Source organism: Nomia melanderi, chromosome 3 (genome assembly GCF_051020985.1).
Source record: "Nomia melanderi isolate GNS246 chromosome 3, iyNomMela1, whole genome shotgun sequence".
Lineage (NCBI taxonomy): Eukaryota > Metazoa > Arthropoda > Insecta > Hymenoptera > Halictidae > Nomia > Nomia melanderi.
The window spans coordinates 23,383,606-23,406,517 of NC_135001.1; the positions used below are offsets into that span (position 1 = coordinate 23,383,606).

Genomic DNA, 22,912 nt, shown 5'->3' on the forward strand with positions numbered 1-22,912 from the left:
GCTTGTTATCTGTGCTACGGTATTTTTTGGCTGTAAGTCACATTGAAATACTTCCGGTCTGTTAAGGTGCGAAGTTATCACTAGCCTGTTTAACCCATTTGCATCATTGGCGTAGATATACGCTCAATTTTCCTGATCACCATCGCCGTTTTCACACTTCCTTATGATGCAAGAGGGTTAATGTTTTGGTACTTTGCATAAATTTTCGGAGCATGTAGACTGTCTATATAGAAAATTTTCTGAGGAAACGGACAAAATGTTTGAAGAAAGATGCTGGTCGTCTAGAGATTAAGAATGTAATGTAAATACATAAAATAACAAATAGATGAGGACTCGACGAAGCTCTAACCAAATTAGACATTAAAAATGAAATCGGTAAACAATGCGTTTGTGGCATGGAACAGCAAAAGAAGTTGACGAGAATACGAAAACTGTTACCAATCAATGTTCAGACAGCTCAGATTTGGCAAGAACAATACTCTCTAGGCGAGTCGAAGCCCAGACAGAAAGCGCATCCAACGAGTAGCACGAAAAACGATCAGTCACTTGGCAACCGAAGAAGATTAGGAAACAAAGATAGAGTATAAAGGAAACTGTTAAGTGCTTCTCTAGAAACACCTGTACTCCCATTAAACTATTTCCTTATCCTCAGATCTTGCGAGAAAGCATGAAATTCGAGACTCGTTCTGAAATCCTGAAACAATTGAAAGCAAAGTTTACAATGCATCTGAAGACATCCGAATCGACGTCTTACGAAACTAAACATCTCACGGAAATCGATTCCCCTAATCGTATCAAGCGCTGAAAAGAACATGCACGGTAACGAACGGAACGTACACGCTAAATCCCACACTCGTCCAACGAAACTCTGGCGTCGCGGTTTAATTATCCGGTGCCACGAACGACGATAATTATTGCTCTGCGAGCACAGCCGTGCAACGTTCTAAAATAAGGTTGCAGCGTCTAACGCTATCTCGGCGAGCGTGCAAACTGTTGCGCAGCGAGAGATTTAGATAAAACCAGTTCCCCGCGGCCGACGAATTCTAAGCCCGGTAATTATGGGACCTCCGCGCGGATCGCTTCCGGGCGCGTGCGTTGTCGCGCGATCCGGGCCGCGCCGCGCCGTGCAGCGCGCGGGCAGGTAGGCGAGCGGGCAAATACAACAGCGTGATTATGGAGGCCAGATGATACGTGGAACGGTTACGGTCCGCGATCTGCGAGCCGCTTATACCGAAATGAGTGAGGTAAGACCGAGTAAGTGCGGATTGTAATTCCGTCCGAAGTAAACGCGCCCACGCGGCCGCGCCAAAGAAGGCCCGACCGAAGCGCGGATTTGTCGTATTCGTTCATAGAACATTTCAGGCCGGCTCTAATATACGAGCTGGCAACAGTTTACGTTCCCGGCGAGAACTCGTTCGTTAATGCCCTGAAAACGGTGCAATATTTTCACTTAATAACGACGCCGCTGCCGAGGAACCGCGGAGCTGGCGAGCGGCGGCCGCCATTCGCCCGGAATGGCGACTTTCTTGCGTTTTCGAGCGACTCTTTCTTTTCCCCGGCCGAGCGGCGGCGCGCTCGTAACGATGAAAATCGCTTCTATAAAACGGCCGTTAAAGGAAACGCAGTATGTCTGTGCCGGTGCGCGCGTGTTGAATAAATTTCAAACGATACCGGGATGCTACAAAATCACCTTCTGCCGCGATAAATTCCGGCGAATCCCCGGGACGCGTCGAATTCGAGCAACCGAACGTTCCACGCGGAATTTTATCGAGCGTTTACCTTCCGGAATTTAATGCGTCCGAGATGGGAGCGGATTTTTCGAGCGAGCCCCGATAACGCTGACGTTTGTGGTCGTCGTTACAGGTGACTCGGCGAAGGGCATCTAATTATCGCTCCTCTGCATCGCTTCATCGCGCCCTCCTCTCCTCCCGATAAACGTGTATTTCAAATAGAGCATTACGACGGGAAGGGACGCGTGGACCGACTACCGGCGATTAAACAACGAATCTCAGTGGATAAAAGTACTCGCGCATTGTAAGATCGATCTCCGTTACGCGCGCCGCGGAGGATCGCCGCGTCATATCGCTCGTAAAACTCGAATTAATTACCGTCGGGAACGTCCGCGAGTCCGCGCGGATTTTTATTATGCGCGATAAGATACGCGTCCGCGGGTCAACGCAAATGAACGTGTTAATGCACGCGCGGAAAACTAACAAAGATTACAGCGAGATAACCGCGAGCGCGTACTCGCAAATTACGGTCCGCCGTCGATAAACGGAGAGTCCGCGAGTTTCTTCTGCTGCTCTTTCCTTCCCCCCGCCCCGTTTCCAAGGGGAAAAGAGAGCAGCAGGAAAGGGTGGCGAGGATATTCCCGACGCGACGCGTACCGCCGGTGTCAATTAACATATAAAACGCCGTGAAACATTCCCGAACACGCGGGCCGGGGAGTTGTATTTCCAACGACTCGGCGCGACCGCGGGGAATCACGGGAGTGCACCGGTGAGCCTGTATCCTCGGTCTTTTACGCCGGTAATATAGTTCTTGCTATTAAACCGTTACACAACTGGCTCATTCCCTCCGTACGAGATGTTGGAGGATGTTGGACATCCTAATGTAGGGTAGTTTATCTTTTCCTTACACGGTAACCCCGTATTAGGAAATCCGCGTGCACGCGCGCACGCTCGAGCGCTAGAGCCCGCGGACGCATAATATTTCGCATGCAATTACGATTCAGACGTCAGCGACAAAGCTGAGAGGCGATGCAACAGTATCGCTCCCGTGATTGTAAGATACGATTATACCGTATCCGGTAAGCGGATGCTTTAACCTGCGCCCGAGCGCGCATGTGCGCGTTGCACTTTCGGCCGGCACGTCCGCGTCGGGCATTAATAGTTTGCGTTATGAAATGGATTGATAATCGCGCGGTTCGCGCGTTTTCTAAAACGTTATGCAACACGCTCACCGGCGGTGTTTGCCAACGGTGGAAAACGCGGCTCCGGGTTTCGCTCGAACAAATAACGCGCCGCGCGGATTTTCTCGGCGCGTCGCTGCGCCGTACGCTGCGACCGTGGACCAAACCCCGAAATTCGATTATTTGGATAACGAAAATTGAAGGTTACCGGCGTGTTGCCAAGTAGTTCTTGTTGTACAAAATGATTTTCATTTGGAAAATCTAATTTTTGTGCAAATCAATTCCGTTTCTCTGCTTATATAACGTTGGAATCGAAATGCAAAGTATCTATTGTCATCGAAAACACTTCGTAATATCCCCGTAACGTAACAAAAATATAACCACCGTGTATGTAGCTGTATACCTTACAACTTTTGTCTCAAGCATTTGTTTGTATCACTCATATTTTTGAAACTATCGAGTTTCGTTCAGAAAACGAGCGTTTGGCCGTACTGTGCGCCGAGAGACAAACGCGCGTGTTCGCGGACGGGAAGCGGTCGGGCCGTGGAAATCAACGTGGATCCGAGGTTACCGTTGTTTTATGTTTGAACTTCGCATGTGGGAATTTATGTCAAGATTTGTGCAGTTTGAATGATTAAGCTTGTGACTACGACATAATTTTGCGGCAACGCGTATTTCTAAAGAAATATATTGGAACTGTGAAAACACTGAGTTGAACTAAATCAGATTTATAAAATATATGACTGACGGAAGATGTAATTGTTGAATTAGAATTCACTTACACCAGATCTAAGGGAGCTCCGCTGCATATTATTGTCGATAACATTTAGACTTCTATGGACACCAACAGTACACCAAAACCAAATTTTTCCAGCACTTTTAAGTGCCAAAAGTAGCCAAGGGGTTAAAGGTAGTCTTATCAGGAAACTGAAAATTCGATGTAGAGTGAACAAGATTTACCTGTTCCTCATTCTAATCTCCTGCATTGCCATCTCAGTATCAGAACAACGAACAGTTGAGAAATAACTCTAACCGCAACATAAACATAGTAAATTGTTTTATTGAAAACATTTCACTGAAATCGAATTCGCAATACAATATCGTCCCGCATATAGTTCTAGAAGTATCCGAACGCATCGTACGGCTAGAAGGCGCGAAACAGGCTGTTTTTCCATGTTACTCGAGGCGCCTCGTCGCTGTGCGGCGAAAGAAGAACGAAGCATCGATGACTTGACACATATAAGCACATTATAAGTACAAACAAAATATCGGCTATAAAACCTTGATGAAACGAGTGATTATTTATTCGAGGTTCGTAAAGGTTCAGCCCTTGGCAAGTTAATTCCGTCCGGCGGCTCGATCCTTTATGCAGTGGCGGTCGTTTTACGGATGTAAATTATCTCATTTGCGCGGAGCACCTTTTAAGCTACGATCAAGTTAGATAAATGAAATACTCACGATTTACTTAAGCCCATCACTGGAGGCAAGTGCGTGTAAACCCGTGCACGCAATAACCCTGGAGACCGCGTGGGACCTGTTAGCCCCGCCCTGCGCCGGCCAGATGTCATTACTCATTACGCGGCTGTGTCGTTACGGGTTCCTCCTTCTTGATTAAAGGACCAGAGAAAATCATTTGGACGAACGTCACCGTCCCCCCCTGCTCGCGTCTTTCTTTTTGCTCCCCGGTCGCGGCGCGCGTATGCACATACGTCGCTTTACTGCAGGTGTGCATCGCGTGGACGAATCGACAGCGATCCCGAGATTATTGTTCGGAATTTTAATTAATTCGAGTACTTTATGGCTCGAAAGAAATCCTTACATCGGCTGTTCCCTCATTAGATCTGAGGTAGATAGCCACTTGGTAGATTCTTCGCGGTTATATATCGTCCATTTCACCGCAACTAATGCTTAACATGGATGAATGAAATTACAGATGAATATTTCATTGCGCTTTTAACGATATTTTTTATTGCGCGAGATGCGCCGGAGTGTGTGTCACTCCCACAGGAACACGATCCGCGAGCGAAAGTGAGCACAGGACGCTCGGTGTTGTAGACACTTTGTTGTCTGCGCGTTCGAGATCGATTTCGTGGATGGATTTCTTGGGTTTTCTGACTATTATATTTATGGTTTGGTAAAAGTTTGAGTTGTATTCATATGACGCGGAAGGAAAAGTGATTGTTCAACCTAGTGAAAGAATTTCGGAATTCTACCCGTGTATTGGCTCGATCTTAGGGTTGAGGTCTTAGCGGGACAAAGCTTCTACAGGTGCAGCCAACAGAAAGGAAAGAGTGGAACTTCTTTCGGATTGGCCTGGACTGCGATATCCAAGTGATGTGAAAGGAAAAGTGCGGATCAGGTAGACTCGTTGGCCGACAGAGCTTCGGGAAGCAGAAAGCTTAGCGGTGATGGGATTTCAAAGTTGAGGTTTCATCGAGACAGCTTCCAGTGATGTAGCCAATGGGAAAATAGTAAGGTGAGTCTGGTAAGGTCTTATAAGGACAAAGATTTTCAACGAATTCGTATATTGAAATTCATAAAAATTTTTGATATCTCGCTGCTGTTATCTTTCTTAATTCTGTTAACTGACGTCACGTGTTGTCTAACTAGAGTATACTTATTAATTCTTTGTGGGGAAATATAAGTGAATGTAAACACATGTTGTGTAACGCATTCTTGAGGTGTAGTGTACAATTTAAATTGAGTAATTATTAGAACATAGCGGGGCCAATGGTAACGTGATAATATGCTGCGAAGTTCGATAACCCGTGTAGAGGTATAAAGATATTGCTGTGTCTATATTGATATCGAAATAGCACGAATCATACGGGAGCATTAATCACCTCTTGAGTTTCAACTTTCACCATGCGTCTAAGTTGTTCAGATTGGGAAGATAACTTATCTGGTAGAGCAAGAATTTCCATATTTAAATTGCATCGCATTAATAACGAAAGTACAAGTTGTTACAACGATGGAGCCGAGGATTAATAATATGTACTTTCATTTTTACATGTTCCCGAAATTAACGACGCCGGTTACGCCGAGTTTTATAGGTATTTGAAATTACTGGGCTCCAGTTATAAAAAGGCAAATCATAGTGTCCTATTCGCCATTGTTAAAACACACTTTGCATATATTATCAGTTCGTTCATTTTAAATTAATTCAAGTCGGTAGCATTCACGTCATTCCCTTGACAATTCATTTTGAAATTATTATCAACATTTTATTACGATTATCTCATAAATTTATTATGCTCGACTGAAGTGTCATTTTGTCTCGTTTGTCATTCGTCCATGAACTTTCGACCGAATATATATCTAATTTGGATCTGTGAAAACTGACACGGATCTTTACTAATTTTTCACACGAACGGAATTTGTTGAACGAAGAAACACATTTTCATACGACAAAATAAACGACAGAAACGAACTGTGCTCGGACAAATATTTCCTCGTGCTAATTATAAATTCCATTCGAGAAAAAAATGTCGAATATGAATACCATCGAGTGTCCCAGCGAGTTTCTCATAAGGATGATCAAGGACAAAGTTTTAGGTCAAGTAGAAACCAGTTTCTTCGGATCCAATAAAATTGTATCGAAAAGGAACTTAGTATTTAGGCATTTAGACTGTAAAACGTGGGCGACGTTTATTTCACTAGAATATCGAAGTGCCTTGTGCGGCGAAACGGGGAAAGTTCCCGACATAAGTGCTTCTATAGGTACAAAAGACACGCTGGAGTCCCAATATACCAAACACAGTTCAATATCGTTTTTTAACATGCACTGGTTTATTCCTCGCAACACTAGATTGCATATAAAATTGCATAATACCGCATATTACGCATATTACACCGAATACATACATATTATGCACAATAAAATGGTACATCGCAATTGGAAAAAGTGTGTTTTAAAATGTCGGTGCAACGATATTCGAAAAATTCTTATTTTTCACTGGAAGAATTGATCTCTGGTTCCAGTTAATACACGGAAATATAGTTTGCGACGTATTTGTAACGAAAACTTGATTGTATTCTTATTTTCCGAGCACAATGGGCGCGCAGACCGGGGCAGTGAGTTCCAAGACGGGAAATATACATAACGGAACTGTAATTATCTTCGAGCTAATAATTTACCATTCGACTGTTTAAATCCTGGCAATAAAATCGCATTGCCATTCGCGCTTTTACGTAACGCAGAATTACGAAAATAGTTCGCGGACCAACAATTCAAGTAACGACCCTCGATCAACCGCGGAACTCTATTCGAATTCAAATTTCAGAAATTGTGTGGACATTTATACTTTCTCGTGAGAATTTCATACGATTAAAAACGAAATAATCGTGTTAATACACCTTTATTATGATTTACGGCTCGTTGCATTTGATACGCGCATTAACGATAAATATATAAAATCCAATCTGCTTAAGTGCCATGCGCGCAGCGTGTAACCAGAAATTTCTCCGCGATACGACTAATTCTAATTATCCTGTGAAATTTAATACACCGATCTATTATCAGATCTTATAAGGCAACGTGGAACTCCTTATATGGAACGCCACAATAGTTCGGAAAATAAATCGCTTGACGCGTCGGTTGCCACGAGAGACGGTTCTTTCGTCAATCGAGAATTTGCCATTGGATACGGAGCATTATTGTGTTTGGCGGTACGTTAAATTGTCTGGAAAACGAGCTAAATATGCAAATTCCTTAATGTAGATAGGTCGACAAATTCTATTTAAATATACATTTCTCGCGATGAAAATGAGTTTCGCTTTTATTTTTCACCGTGGGTGGTTTTGAAGCTATTTAAATTCTTGCATCTTTGTCGATCATTCTACGAATCCTTATCAATTTCTTCGTATTCTAATGCAAGTTTCATTGAAAAAGACACATCTCTAATTTTAGCAAGCTCATCAAATGTAACAGTCAATAGCTACGAAACAATCTAGTTAAACTTAATTCCATTGAAAAATAAGAATAACAGATTGATAGATTTATCTACCTAATTTTTTTATAAACTTTATACAAACAAATTACTTGTAATGAAAAAGAGCTTGCGTTACAAGACACTACAAAATAACGTCATCGCATGATAAAAAGCAGGCAGTCTCGAATGAAAACATTTGATTATTCAAGATTCCAGTGGTATCTTATAAACAGATAATTAGTCGCCAATTAGTTCAGCTTATATTAAACATTGCGTCGAAGATTACCGCGTCGGATATCAACAAAAAAGTAAACGAACAACAGCAGCGAATAAGAAATGTCATTCGACGAAGAAATGGTCTGAAGTTGTTTTTGGAAAAATGAATTGTATCGGTTTTATACGATTTAATAGAAGGTAGTGCATCGAAATCGCGGCGCACGATAAATGATGCGTCTGCGTTTGCGCTGCGTACGTGTGCGTCTCGCGGGGAACGGCAATACAGTTTGTTACATTATAGTAAGAGCCACGACCTGGGAGGCCTTTCAGATAATACGGAAAGAGGAGCAAAATAACGATCGAGGCTAAAGGAAGTCTGTCGACTATATCTTGTACAGATATGCATTATGCGTTGTTCGCATTAAGCTTCTTGCCACGGTGCATAAACGTACGCTCGGCCGTTACCATCACAACCTAGCAGTATCATATATTAATGTAATTTCGCTCTTTCGTTTCGTACGATTACACGTGACCATGATTCATGGCCAACTGGGTGCGGTGAAAAACGCGGTGGAGCCGATAACAAAATGGTCCCCGCGGAAGGAACAAATCAAATTCAGGGATCGGTAATGGACACCGTTGCTAAACGAACATTAATCCTTTACACTCCAATATTTTGCACTAGATACAATCGTCGTTTTCTGATGGAAGATGAGTGACATTTTTCAACGCTACTATCGAGCATTTAATACCATTTATATGTAATCCCTGTAAAAATTCTGAGGATAGATTATTCTCGGTTTCTACAGACATACAGTATTGAAGTGAAACTATTTATTTTGAAGATATCAATAATTGCGAAACAAGTTCTAACTAGTCAGATACGTAGTTCTAGTGTTGAAGGACGAAACTGTTGTTTCAGTACTTCATATATCGATGCTTTACACAAAGTTGAATATTAAATATGAAACTTCAGTCGCCTCTCAGTATTGAAGTGAAACTATTTTATTTTGAAGATATCAATAATTGCGAAACAAGTTCTAACTAGTCAGATGACTGGTACGGTAGTTCTAGTGTTGAAGGACGATACTGTTGTTTCAGTACTTCACATATCGATGCTTTACACAAAGTTGAATATTAAATATGAAACTTCAGTCGACTCTCAAGTGCAAAGTGTTAACATGTTTCGCTAATGCGGATAATAACTTTGCGTTCCGAACCTCCAATTAGTAGTTACATTTCCGTCGATCGCATCAATGTTGTCGTGTCACTGAAATAAACAGTGAAAAAAATGTGTAATCCGAAGTACGCGCGATTTGAATTCAGCACGCTTCCCCGCGATTGTGCTTGAAAATGGAATAAACGTGCGCAACAATGGCTAGTAAATAACCCGACCGCGTGTTTCCCATTTTTTCCCGCGAATATATTCATTAGCGCGTCCAATAAATAACCGGACTACCGAAAGAAGATTGTACACTTCTGCTTGTCCATTTTTAAGCGGCGTCCAATCCCCAATGCGTGCATAAAGCCGGCAGATAATTTCCAGTTGGAGCAACAATATTCCTTACCTTATGTAACGCTCGCGCATGCCCATATTTAATTCGGATTATTCAAGGAATCGCGGGGATTATACGGGCAATGATTTCACCTGTAACATGTAATGTTCTAGAAATATTAACACGTTGACTGCCGCGTTGGTCATCAAATACTAGTTAAAACAACGATGCGAGTAAGAAGGTTGGTATAACTTAAAAATATTTAGTCGCGTAAACCGCTAGATAATATTGTAACGCGAGAATTGTGATACCAAATTAATAATTCATTTTAACTTTTCAGTTTATTCATTATAATTTATTCTAACGCTATAAAGAAATAAATAATATTATAGGAAACGAAATTCGATGTTTCGCAGTTATTGATATCTTCAAAGCATTGAATATTCGAAATGATTTTGAAAATAAATAATTTCTATTGCTATGAAAATAATCTATTGCTACAATATTCATAGCGATTACATTTCAATGCTCGGTAGTTCTAGTGTTAACTGAAGGTCGCGCTGGTCATTTGGATTATTTATTTAATATCACAACGCATTATTAATATTTGATTATTATTACTATCAATACTATTACTATTAATATTAGTATTCTATTTCTTAAAAACAAAGATAGTCCGTACGAGTGAGTGATCCAAAATTCTCCCGACAGTGAACGCGTTGACAACGAAAGAGCGACGAGCCAAAAGTTACGGTTTCCTCGGCAGAGAAAAGCCCCCCATCGATTTTTCCGCGATCTAATCGGCCCTGGTGAACAAAACGCGAAACCGTGCTGGCGTCGAGTTTCTTCCGTAATATCAGCGATACGCCACAAATCATTACATGCCCCGCGATACGCCTCGCATCGTAAATTTTCGTAGAAACTGCCGCCTGTTATGAGACGTGTTCCGGTGTTATAAATAACTTTCTACCTATTTAGGAACGCGATCGCGACCGACGAATATCGATCGCTAAATTGTTTTGACGTTCGACCGTCCCGGCGTTTGAGTGCCTACCTGGCATTTCGTGGAAGGACTTTGACAGCGATTTGCGTGGGACTGGAATGTTTGGGCGCGATCACGTTTTCCTGAAAACATGTGTCTGCGAATGTTCCGTCTATTTCAGGCCATCGACCTCGCTAATGAACTATTTACGCGCCGCGAATTTTCCACGATAATAAGGAATCGTTCTTCGCGTGTCTTCCCTTTATAATTCCATCGTACTCGGAATCGATGTCCCGAACGTCCTCTCGTTTAACCCTTTGCACTCGGCAGTCTTTCAGTGGAAATATTTGAATATTTTCTGATGAGATAAAGACGATGTTTTATGAAACTAACTGGAAGAGAAATACGTACATTGAGGAACAAGGCCAATTTATTTCAATATTTCTCAAACTTATATGTTATACGAGGTATAATAATAAATATCAAATTTTGAAATGAGGGTCACCCCTCGAGTGCAAAGGGTTCGAGAAGACAACCCTTACTGCACAGAATTCACTACACGCAATTTGGCAAATCACAACAGTCTCGACAACTTACTAATTCGTTTCGACCTGTACAAATTGTTGTTTACTTATTTACGCATTTATCGTTAGTTCGTAGCATTGCCAACTGGATGGAAAACTTTAAGTAAAATATTAAACTGTACAACTACGAGTAACTTCAAGTTTTCTAGGTTGGTTGAAATATGCATAAAGAGGTAAGGAAAGGGTGGGACAGTTTTTAACCCGCCTAACCTCGAGAAGTTAAATATCCGTGGAAATTCGTCGAGTTTCCTTCCACTGACAGCCACGATCGTTCGCTTATTTATTTCGTAATAAATCGTAACGGTTACAGAGAAAGAGAGAAAGAGAGAGATTCCACGATTATGGGAAGAAAATTAAATTGAGAAATTCCGCAGTTTCCCAACGTTGACCGTACGTGTAACTGTAAATTATTCTAATCGTTTCAATGAGTGTCTCGCAATACTTTATACGCGAAGAGAAAACACGTATAGGCTTCTCGCTGGCAACTATAACAGAGTAAAATAACAGGTTTTTTGCATGCAAATTTCCTCGTAATAATGACCCGAGCGGAATTACTTTATCGTAAGTGGAACGCCATTACTCTCTTCCAGGAAATTTCGATTCTTCGAGTGTATAAAGGCGTTGCAATGGAAACGCACGGTGGCAACGATGGGCGCGGGGCACGTTCTTTCACCTGTTATCAAGGAGAGACTTCATTCACCGCGATACGATGGCGCAATCTCAATGGCGCTGCTATTAAACAGCCTCGGCTTGCTCGGGTAATTTCACTTCCTTCAAATTCAATCTGTATCAATACCGAAATTACATCCACGCTTGAGTGAACAGTCGTATGAGCGGTCCGCGAGCGTAAAGCCTTTCACAGTTACAACCAAATGGAGCAAATGAAATTATGAAACTTTGAACAATTTTATATCGACTAATGCCCGAAGGAAACCACAAACGGATATACCGCGTAAATGCCGGACAATTGTAGTCGTTATTCATCGATATTAGTGTAACGTATCATTATGTTTTTTATCTACCGTGACATTCTCGATACCTTGTTGAACTTTGTCCGTGCGCATTGCGAGATATTAACGTTTGCAACAAAATGAGACTCGATAATAATTTTTAAAAGCTTAATAAATAAATTGGAATATTATACTACAGGGTGTATCTATAATGAGTATAAAATTAATCATCATCTTAGCTTGAACAATTTTCTGCTAAACGATAAAGTTATCAAAGTGACAGCCACAAAGTTTGGTCATTTGTCACATAATTCTTAACAATTTTAATATAACTCGTTCTCTTAATAATCCCATACAATCGATCAGCAAACAATGAAAGATGGTCCTTGATAATTCGTCGATAATTCAACTAGACCATAGGTTCGCAATATTTTAAACAAATTCTCGTTTCGTTCCCAATTCATCAGAGTCCTAAACGAATGTCTATCTCACTCCAATTTCCATAAATGGCTCCATAAAACTTTACGTACGCATAAATATCCGCAGCCGAGTTAGAAGGACCACAGGTATCGGCCGGCGATTGAGCAAGACTGTTTCCGTTTCAGGTATTCTAATGTCGCGCGAAATTGTTCACAGTACGTCGACAACCCGACTAATCCCTACCACACGCTTTGAAGAAGTGTTTAACGCTAAATCCACCAGACGGGTCAAAATCACCCATCCCTGATTTCTTCTTTTTACGATTATTAAAAAAATAACCGGTGTCTCTGAGAAATTACTAGCGAAATTGATTCAGCAATACCCAAACAGAATTGTAAATCAATTGAAGTCACAATGTGTGCACTTTTAGAGTTTCTATAGAGAATTTTAGAAAAGTCAATTGAACTGTTCGGTAGTTTTAGTGTTAATTCCAACCCCTTGCGCTAGAAAGTCACTCGAATTAGCAAAGTACACAAAATGGAAAAAATACAATATTTCATCATTTGACTGAATTGGATTATTATCATAGCGTCATCAAAGCGAATGTCACCGCAATGGGTAGCATTATTCATAATATAGAAATGTTTGCGAATAATCATCGTTTAATTGAGTGAAGTATAGTAATTCGATTTGACCCTCATGGTGACCCCCATGGCATTCAACGTGTTAATCATTTTCTACAAACTAATATATTTCAAAACAATCTAGTAACAATGCAACAATGTCATCGTATTAGGCGTCATTATCAATTTTGGAGCGACAACATCTGTACGTGATACATCTTCCCAGCGCAGGAATTTGGAACATTCGAAACATGAAGATACGTCGATACGAAGGAAACAGACAGATTCGAAAATGACGGTCGAACCGATTAGTCGCTGGAGAAGGAGCCCTCGGCCCGCGAAACCGTCATTACGAAACTTCCCCCGGAGTATGAATAGATGCAAGAATGCCCGACACGCGCGGTGTCCTTTTCCGTTGCGCGCTGCTTCATTTTTTCCCGCGAACGCGGTCGTTGGCCTAATATTTTCCCGCGGCGTGCGACAACCGAGCCCCGACTCTTTCTGTACAGGACAGACGTTAAGATCTGGCGGGGTTCGACAAGTGCTCCGCGCCGCGTATGCATACTGCATGCACACTTTTACGCGAACGGCCGGAGAGTGCATGGACCGTCTCGAATCCGGCCGTGAGTCCGTTGCAGCGAAGGCAACCAGTTACTAGGCAGACACACTCCGATCCGATGCAAATTTCCTCGACACCCGAGAGCACAGATCTGTTAGGCGTGTAGGCGAAAGATGTCCATCCTCTTATAGGACCAGTCCTCTACTCGCGCCGGACGAGATGGTGTTGGTAGTGACGCCATAGGCGTCACCTAAAGACTTATTCGTTCGAGGGAGGAATGCAAAAACAGCTAACCGCCTGTATAACGCTCAAAGGAGTTTCGTTTGAAAACCTTATATTCCCGACGCCGTGGAAATACGCGTACGCCGAACGGTAATATCTGGAGAAATTATTATAAAGCTCTGTCAGACTAGAAATCGACCGACGTTGTCTTACTAGAGGAATTCGAAATGTTTATGTGCCTTTTACTAAGTCGAAGTCTAGATATTTAGTTCGTTTGTTCACGGAAAGCAATCACTTCCCGAAGAAAACTCTTTGTTCTGTTGTGTTTGCGGAAAGTAAACATTCTTATGACTCGACGAATGCCGGGAGTATATAAACATTATTTATTCCATGTGTTGCGTAAAGAGCGACTAGTAAGATTTTTAAAATGTACGTATTCGTGAGAATGTATGTTATACTTATTTATAGTTTACTAAGCGAAGGCTCGTTAGTCGTTTTATGGCAAGTAATAAATTAGTTTTCGACAAGCTTCTTATCGTTCACGATCGTCCTTTCTACTTGTAAACCCTTTCTAAGTAGATGTTTTAAACGAAAATGAAATGACGATATAATTATCTCTGGATTCTATTGTCTACATGTTTTATTGATTATAAAATGACAGTAATATATTGCGGTATGAAGTTTGATAAACTGTAGAGAATTTGATTAATTAGGATGAAATGGTACCAGGAATGGGTCGTTGAATTTTGAAAGGGTTCGTAATTTTGGCTGTGGGATTTATAGAAATTTATAGAAACATATTTGCTTCGTCTATGGTGGCGCCCATGGTTGGTATACAGAGCCAGCACACATCGTGGTGGTTGATACACGGTGCCTATTGGACGACTCTGTAGGTACATACGTACAACTCCACAGGATTACGTGCAACTTTCCATATTGAGGAGTTTTATAGCTGTGCCTCGGTAGTGGGATAACCAGGGGCGCCTACACGCGTTCGACTTCGACCACTTTCAACAGAAGTGGTCAATAAGACAAACATCCGCGAATACGGGGCTGCATTTGTGAAACGTGAATGCCGGGAGTACTATCGAAGAAAAGAGATGTTCTCCTCTCGGATGGAATAAATACCAATGCTTCAGATGGAGCGCCTCGATACATGCTGTGTAGGTATAATGCGCGCAGCGAGACTATATAAAGAACTTACGATGAGGAATTTATACGAGCGGAGAGTAAATTCTACTGTTTTAATAATAAAAAAAAGAAAATATGTAAATGGGGAACGATATTTATTTCAACTATTTATAGCTGCGTCATTATCGCACGATATTTATTCGCTCGATAAAAGTATATAAAATCGGAATTGCGTAGAAACTTCATTGTGAAATAAATGAGTATAATATCTACATATATGCATATATATCTATATCTGTATATATATATATATATATATAGGTATGCTGGTATAATAATTTATTATACAGCACGGGTCGTACAAAAAATGACAATCCATTTACAAATTATGCGCATTGTATAATGCAACTTTCAATGCCATTTCTTACAAGATACTTTACAGTATATGTACATAATAAATAATTACATACAGGATTTAATGTTAATTACATTCTAAAGCGAGAATTTAATCATTCCTAGAGTTCAGACATGTCTAATAATGCGTTTAAATGCGTAGGTAGCCAATTCATACCATTATGACATACAAACAAGACATTTCCATCTATATACGCCTGGACATTGCCCACTTTATAAACTTGTTTTGCTTCTCTGTAACGATTCGGTATAGGCATGAATAGAATGCCTCTTTCTTCGCACTTCTTTTGAACAAGGTCTTTAAAGCCTTGAGGTATTTGCGATGCTGTCCTCACCGCTTCCGCAAGCCTCTGTAGAAAGAAAGAAAACCGTGTCATTGTAAAATTTATGAAAAAGCATAATTTCGAAATGAATTCTAATAGAAATGCAATCGATTAAATCGTACCTCCATCCTTGGCTGAGCGTTCGGCGGCATTTGCGACATGGTAGGCTGGGTTCTTTCTAAACTTGTCAAGTATGAAACTTGCTCCATTGCTCCCGGTTGATGACTTTGTGGACCACTAACTGCTCTATTCATCATATCTAATGCTTTCTTAAAGTGTTCTATAAAACAAATACGGCTATTAAGATTCACATAAATGGTACATATAGATTCAGTCACGTTGTTTATTAAACTTACCTTTAACTAACGGTTCAGAAAGTATTTTTTCACTTAACATGCCCTTCCAGCCCATGTACCAGTTTGTAACTTGGTCATAATTAGGGGAATGATTTAACCATAAAGCCAAAACTTGCAACCATTTGGGGAAGAAAAATTTGTCGAGTAAGCTTGCCATAATGTGAGATGGAATTAATTCTTTCCATTCGTACACCCAATTCCATTGATCTAAATGTTGCTGATGTGGATTTATAACAAATTCGGAAAGTGCTATTTGTAATTTTGGTATAATATTTTTCACTAAGAAGGCTTCCATATCTCCTTTCGCGAAAACATTAGCCCATGGTTGTAACATTAACCTGGCAGATCTGTCAGATGGATGCCATCCTCCCAATGCAGAACCCAGTTTACGTCGTATTATTGGATATATTAAAGTGTCCAATCGATTTCCTAAAACGATATTGTATCATAAATAATATTTAGTAAATGTAAATAGAAATGGCAAAAATTAATCTAAATGTATTAAAATATATACATACTTAATAATGGTAGCCATGGATGAATCCATGTATGAATAGGTACAGTGTCAGTAAGAGGATTCCATTCCTCAACTTCCAAGGTCAACTTTGGAAGAATTAACATATCTAAAATATTTTCCAATATCCAACTTGGAAGCAATGGCATCCAGAATTCTATTAATTCAATGAGTGGATCCGATTGTCTACAAGCCCACTGTCTGAAATCAGAATTAGTAAACATTACAACTTTATTCCATTTTTAAGGTTATTATTTTATCAGAATGTGATGAAATGAAACTTACTGAATTGCACCCCTGATGGATGGCATCCATGCATTCCAAACAAGTTGATCATACGGATGCATAGTTCTGCTTTGAAGGGTAGTGGTACCACTTTCCAGAATACTTTTCCATTGTTCAAACAATTTAACAGGTTGTTTTGGTTGCATTATAGGATTCCAACTAATTAAACAATCCTTTATTTTTGGACCAACAAAACTACTTGCCAATTCACCAAGTTCATACATTTTATATTCCTCATAATATTTATCTTGCAAATCTTTGAAGGCTTCTGCAGTCTCTTGTAATGTCAATTGGTTGGTCTCGTCCATTAACTTATCTACTATTTCTAATACATTTTCCAAAGTATCTATAAGTTGAGCATGATGATCTATAACTTTAGAAATATTTTTTTTCTCTGCTTCCAATGCAACTACTCTGTCACTCAAATGTCTTGTTCGTCTATCATTTTGAATAATATCTTGTTCGCACATATCTACTAGTATGTTCAAATTATGCTGAAGTTCTGGTAGTGCAAAATTAACTTTGGATTTCTTGTCACTAATTACAACATTCTCATCAGGTCGTTGTTGACCTCCAGCTATTGCATGATATCCACTAAGTATTCTTTGTTCTGGACCAGTCATATCTATAACTTTGACTTTACTCAAGATTTCATTTGACATCCTTAATTTCTTATTAGGTTTTAATTTTCCATCCTCCAAAACTTGGTCCACACTACGATAAACATATTTTACTTTCTTCTTTGCTGCATTACCATCTCCTTTCCTCCACTGGGATAATTTGCCCTTAGAATCTTTCCCTTCCTCTGCATCTTCTTCTTTTTTCTTTTCTGGTACTTTTGGACACTTTTCTGGCCCATAAGCACCAATGGCACCTCTACCTTTTCTTAAATGTGCTTCCACTGGAGCACTTATACCCTGTAATTGCTTGCCTAACCCTTTACCAGGTTCAAAACCCATCTAGAAAAATTAACAAATTTGTTTAAATATATCCTTATGCTAAGAACTGTGAATGGTACATAACTATTACAAAATTACCTGTAATAGCAGTTTAGCTCCAATACCTTTTGTGTGGACCTCCCAACTACCCATTCCACTTTGCATAAGCAAAGGATTTACTTTAGCTTTCTTTTTACGTAAACCAGCGATATCTCCATCAGTATTCATAGATGAAAAAGATGCACGTAACGGTGCCATGCTAGGTCGTTCATCTTCAGAACTAAAATAAAGAAATTGACAGTTTAGTAGAACATTCATGCAAATAATGAATCAGTATTTCTGTTGAAGATGTTACCTTGAACTATTTTGATATTCTCTTTGTGATTTATTTGTATTTTCATTATCACTGTCATCTTCATCTTTTTCTTCCTTCTCTTCTTTTGGTTTGCCAGCTTGTTGAATACCACCTGCTACAAAACTTACAGGGGCTGTATAATTCTTTGGTCCTTTGTCAAAGGTTTTAAAAGAGGGTCTAGCAGATAATTCATCTTCATCACTATCATCCGCCCAAATACCTAACAATATAATTTCAATTAGCGTTTGAAGTCAATATGCAGAATAAATATAAAAACATCATTTTCTAAAGTAGCAAAATTATTAACATAAAAATCTTACCAAGCATTTGCTGCTTTTTAGACAATTTTCGTCTGGGACGATTAATATTAAATTCATTGTCAAGATCGTAGTCTGTAATTTCGAAACTTTCTACTTCGTCTTCCGACATACTGTCGCAGTTTATTAATACGTTGAATAAAATTGATTTCCAACAATTTTTACTGTTTTGAACGTGATATGTCACGTACTGTACGCACAAACAAACAACATTAACTCTTTAATACATACTAGAGGTTATGTTCTATTGTATTCTTACGGATATGCTATAATTGCATTCCTTGATGCCACTCGAACAGTGCTACCAACATACACAAACGAGATAACCTTCAAACCGTGAAATGCTTGCGCGTAAGCCCACTCACAATTTTTATTATTACACTTTTCCTTCAAGTTTGAAAGTTTTTACGTAACAAAATCTATATCTCGTCAGTAAAAAGTGAAATTACAATATTACATTGAAACTTAAAAATTATAAAATAAATGCAAATTTATCAATTTTTTACAGTTCAACCAATAACTTTACGAATAGAATGGTGAATCCTACTAAATTCATCTTAAATGACAATTATCTTTATCACAGATGTCATATACTTAGTGTAATGCATTTTCTATCCTAGAAAAATATAGTTTATATGCTTGCGATGAAATGGTCATTTAATTACAAAGAGGAAATTTGTTTGATTAAAAAATTATAAATAGATACGAGAAGTCAGTAATATAGAAAAGTTATGTCACTCCGAGATGTCGCTGTACATGAAAGCTCGTATGTTGGTAGTGTGACAAGCTAGGGTTTTGCAAAAGCTACAAATAATTTTGGGTAGTGGCTTTGAGTAGCTTCGTAACCTAACGACGCGTGGTTGATACGGTTTATATGTTATTAATAATTTACCGGGGTTTTTGAAATAATTCTCATTCTTTTACTGCCGATTTATTGTACAAATCAGTGTTAGTGATAACCGTTTTAGTGCTAATTGTTTGCTTGTGCCGGTTTGTTGTTGCATCTTCGTTAAGAAAAGTTGATCCGACAATGGGAAACATTCACACCTGTGGTCCAAACGAAGCTCTCGTAGTATCAGGTACGCAAATCAATGAACAATATATGTTTCTTGTTGATTAAGTCAAGCGATGCAATATAACAACATAGAGCTGCTACGCTTGATCGGCTTTGTAAATTTTTATTTATATTACCGGCTTTGAAAGATCAAAAAGGTCGGATGCTATTCCGTTTTGCAAAAATTCTTTTGTACTAAAAATAATTTAATCGTAAGTCGTACATTTTGTTAATAAGCTTGAAATACTTATGTCATAAATGTTGTTACTGTGGATTTAATTTATCCTTCACGTAATTGTGCTTTTAATTTGCATATGGTACACAGGCTTGTCAAATGGAGCAGTATTTGACAGGCATGGTAAAAGTATCTTTAATTATGTTGCGATATTTATATGTACATATTTTTGTGTCATAAATATGGGAGATGTAAAATATAAGTAACAGTCTCTTAAACCAAGAGTAAGTAAATAATAAAACATTAAATATGCTTGTTAAAACATCCAGTTCTATATTAATTATAAACTAATATGTGGAAGGGTCGGAAATACTAATAGTAATACGATTGATTAACCTTCTATATCTTAAATCCAAAGTAGACTAGAATAAATTATTTGCATATTAAACGTTGTCATAAGTTTTACAGCACCAAACATGATTAACATTTAAATTTCGATTTGAAGACAATATTACTGAAAATGAATATGTCTTTAATGTGGCCATAAAAGTAATTAAGAAGTAATGAAATAGAGCTGAATAATTTCAAGGTGAAATTGATAAACTTACATATCTACATGTACATAGCCCAATTCCAGCAATTGAAAATAAGGTCAAGGAGTTAACAATCTATAAATGTGTACGTTGTGAGAGTAGCTACTGTAATATTCTACTAAATATGTTTTCAAATAACCATTATATATAGCATTATTCTTTTCCATTTGCATTTCATTTTCATATCCATTGCATAAATGATAATAGCACAGTAGTTTCAATATATTTGAAAAGTGTATTACAATTAGACACATTGACAAACCATATGTCACATGCGTCTTGACTTTCCTCCATTGAAACTAAACATTCAAAGCCACGTCCATTGTCTGTAATGTTCAATACATTATCAACTAACACGCAATTTAAATATTTCATGCAGAAAATATGCAACGAGCTGTTTTTATTTGAAAGTTCCAATGAATGTTGCGTCAAAAGAAAACACGAGGAATTAAGAATACTACAGTCACAAATTTCCTATATTTTGAAAATCTCTCGCAGAATACGGTTCACCAACTTCCTTAGATAAAGATCTTCAAGATCTACAAAGACCTTAGACAATTAGACCTTTAGGAGATAAAAAATATTCTGAATTTCTGTAGAGTGACATTGTTTATCATTATTTTTACCATTATCCTTTCGCAAACGCACTTTCACTGTTGGAGCTTATTAGCAGTTAATCGAGCAACAGGAAAGAAGCGTAAACAAATTCCGATGGCGCAGTTATTCGATCGGCAATGTTGTCAGGGGACTTACACGGAAGTGTATCGAAAGAAGAAGCGTGACTCATCCCTCGCTTTACGTCACCCGTTGAACTCCCGACATGGTTTTACCCATAAAGTTTCCTTTCGTTGAAACATATAACGATCTGGGTCACTCGATTGTTGCGCAGCGTGTCGTGCACGCAAATAATTTGTTATCTCTCACCTAATCCGCCGAGGGAAATTATTGTGCTCCATGGGAATATTACACGATTGCCAGCTCCTAGAGGGAGCGACTTTAATTGCCGGCGTATCGCAAATGGAACTTGCGTGTCGCCCATTAGTAACGCGAAATATGACAATCGAATTGTTCTCTTTAACGCTAGGTTTACGGAACGCGTCAAATTGACGCATATTGGATTTTAGAAATATTATTTTGTAAATGTTTACGCCGATTTTCATTGATGCGATCACACTGACGTGTACCCCAATTACCTGGGTTTCACGCTAAACAAATGTCAAATGCGTCTTCGTTATCGATATGTTTATTTGAAAATAATTAAACCTTAGCACTCCAGGTGGTTTTGTAATCTATCAGCAACTGCAACTGATTTTTATATTCCTAGCGAAAATTACAAATGCTATAACATTTCTTCGATCTTTTATTTTCCTTAATACAAAATTTGGATGCGAAAATCGAATAATTTTAGGGTAGTTTCTTTAAGATTCATTGAAATATTTAATATTATAACTGGTGCAATATTGGAGCCTACAGAGGTCAAAGGGTTAACCCTCCACGACGAACGTTTCCTTCGAAGGAAAAGTTCGAACAAACTTCGTGGATTACTTTATTGTATTTTTCTCTTCATTTTAGTCGATAACTATCTGAAAAGCCCGCAAGCTGCGGATAAATTAGAACTTTCGATTCACGTTGGTCTACACCGAGTGTTTTCCGTCACAAAAGGTTCACTCGGCGAATTCAAACGTGCAACCCCCTTTTCTTCAGTTCTCGTAGAACCGATTTTAAAAAGAATTTAGACTCAACTTTGAACATTCGTTGTATTTTAGTTAGAAAAGTTAATCAAACTTTTATCATGAAGCATTATTCTGTGGACCTTTCTAAATATAATGTATATTTTTATAGTCAATTGTTATATTCCCAGTTTATCTCGAAAACTAAGCATCTAAGAGAGGGTCTAATTCCAGTATGCGATACAGTAAATTACTAAATAGTTGCAAGACAAATTTTAAAGAACGCGCATGCAACAAATGTAAAAACGTTACAAATGCATGAACAAAATTGGAGACAAATATTCCGACAATGTTCTTCAAATGTCACAGAAATGCAGTCATCGATATTTATAGCAACGGATGTTGTCTAATTTTACTAACCAGTCTCTTGGCGTGTTGCATAAGTACGTTTTTACATCGAAGTAACGAATTACTGCAACTGTACGGTGTTGAATCATCTCACTAGATTTTTTTTTAATAGTTTCATAATAGCAGAATGTAATATTGTTGCTTGACTGGTTCACCACATTTTTCAATTTTTGCTGCGCGGTAAAAAACATTTCTATTTCCATCATCTCGTCCAGAGACGACGAACCTCCTCTCCACCGTTGACAATCAGTCTGCTGATTTCCCCCACGAAGCGATTTAGTTCCTGCTGTGTACGTCTTCTTTTAACTTGGCTGTTACAAAGTAAAGCAGCTAGTGTGTTCGTATGCATGCATAGTTATGTAGACATAACGCAAGAATTATGACCATGAGATTGGCAACTCATTGAATACAATAATGAGCGATTCATCAATGGTAACCGATACTCGCATTTTATCGTATTCGTTATAAAAGAACGGCCATTCACA

General features: G+C 39.0%; 2 protein-coding genes across 3 annotated transcripts in view; one reads left to right on the forward strand and one right to left on the reverse strand.

Annotated features, from left to right (window-relative positions):
* Positions 1-15,349: 15,349 nt before the first annotated feature.
* On the reverse strand, positions 15,350-18,946 carry sip1 (septin interacting protein 1). Its single transcript, XM_031982326.2, has 8 exons — positions 18,531-18,946; positions 18,211-18,430; positions 17,955-18,135; positions 16,918-17,876; positions 16,637-16,833; positions 16,119-16,547; positions 15,885-16,042; positions 15,350-15,789 (listed from the first exon to the last, which is right to left on the reverse strand). The coding sequence occupies exons 1-8, from the start codon at positions 18,637-18,639 to the stop codon at positions 15,541-15,543; spliced, it is 2,502 nt and encodes an 833-aa protein (XP_031838186.2). The 5' UTR covers positions 18,640-18,946; the 3' UTR covers positions 15,350-15,540.
* Positions 18,864-22,912, forward strand: part of Flo2 (flotillin-2) — a 151,034-nt gene continuing 146,985 nt past the window's right edge. The window contains exons 1-2 of one of the 2 annotated variants that reach the window (XM_031982355.2): positions 18,864-18,878; positions 19,036-19,606. In XM_031982355.2, coding sequence (XP_031838215.1) covers positions 19,558-19,606 — 49 coding nt within the window. In that variant the 5' untranslated portion in view covers positions 18,864-18,878; positions 19,036-19,557. Of the gene's footprint in view, positions 18,879-19,035; positions 19,607-22,912 lie in introns of those variants that run through there. The other variant, XM_031982354.2, reaches the window with a different exon arrangement.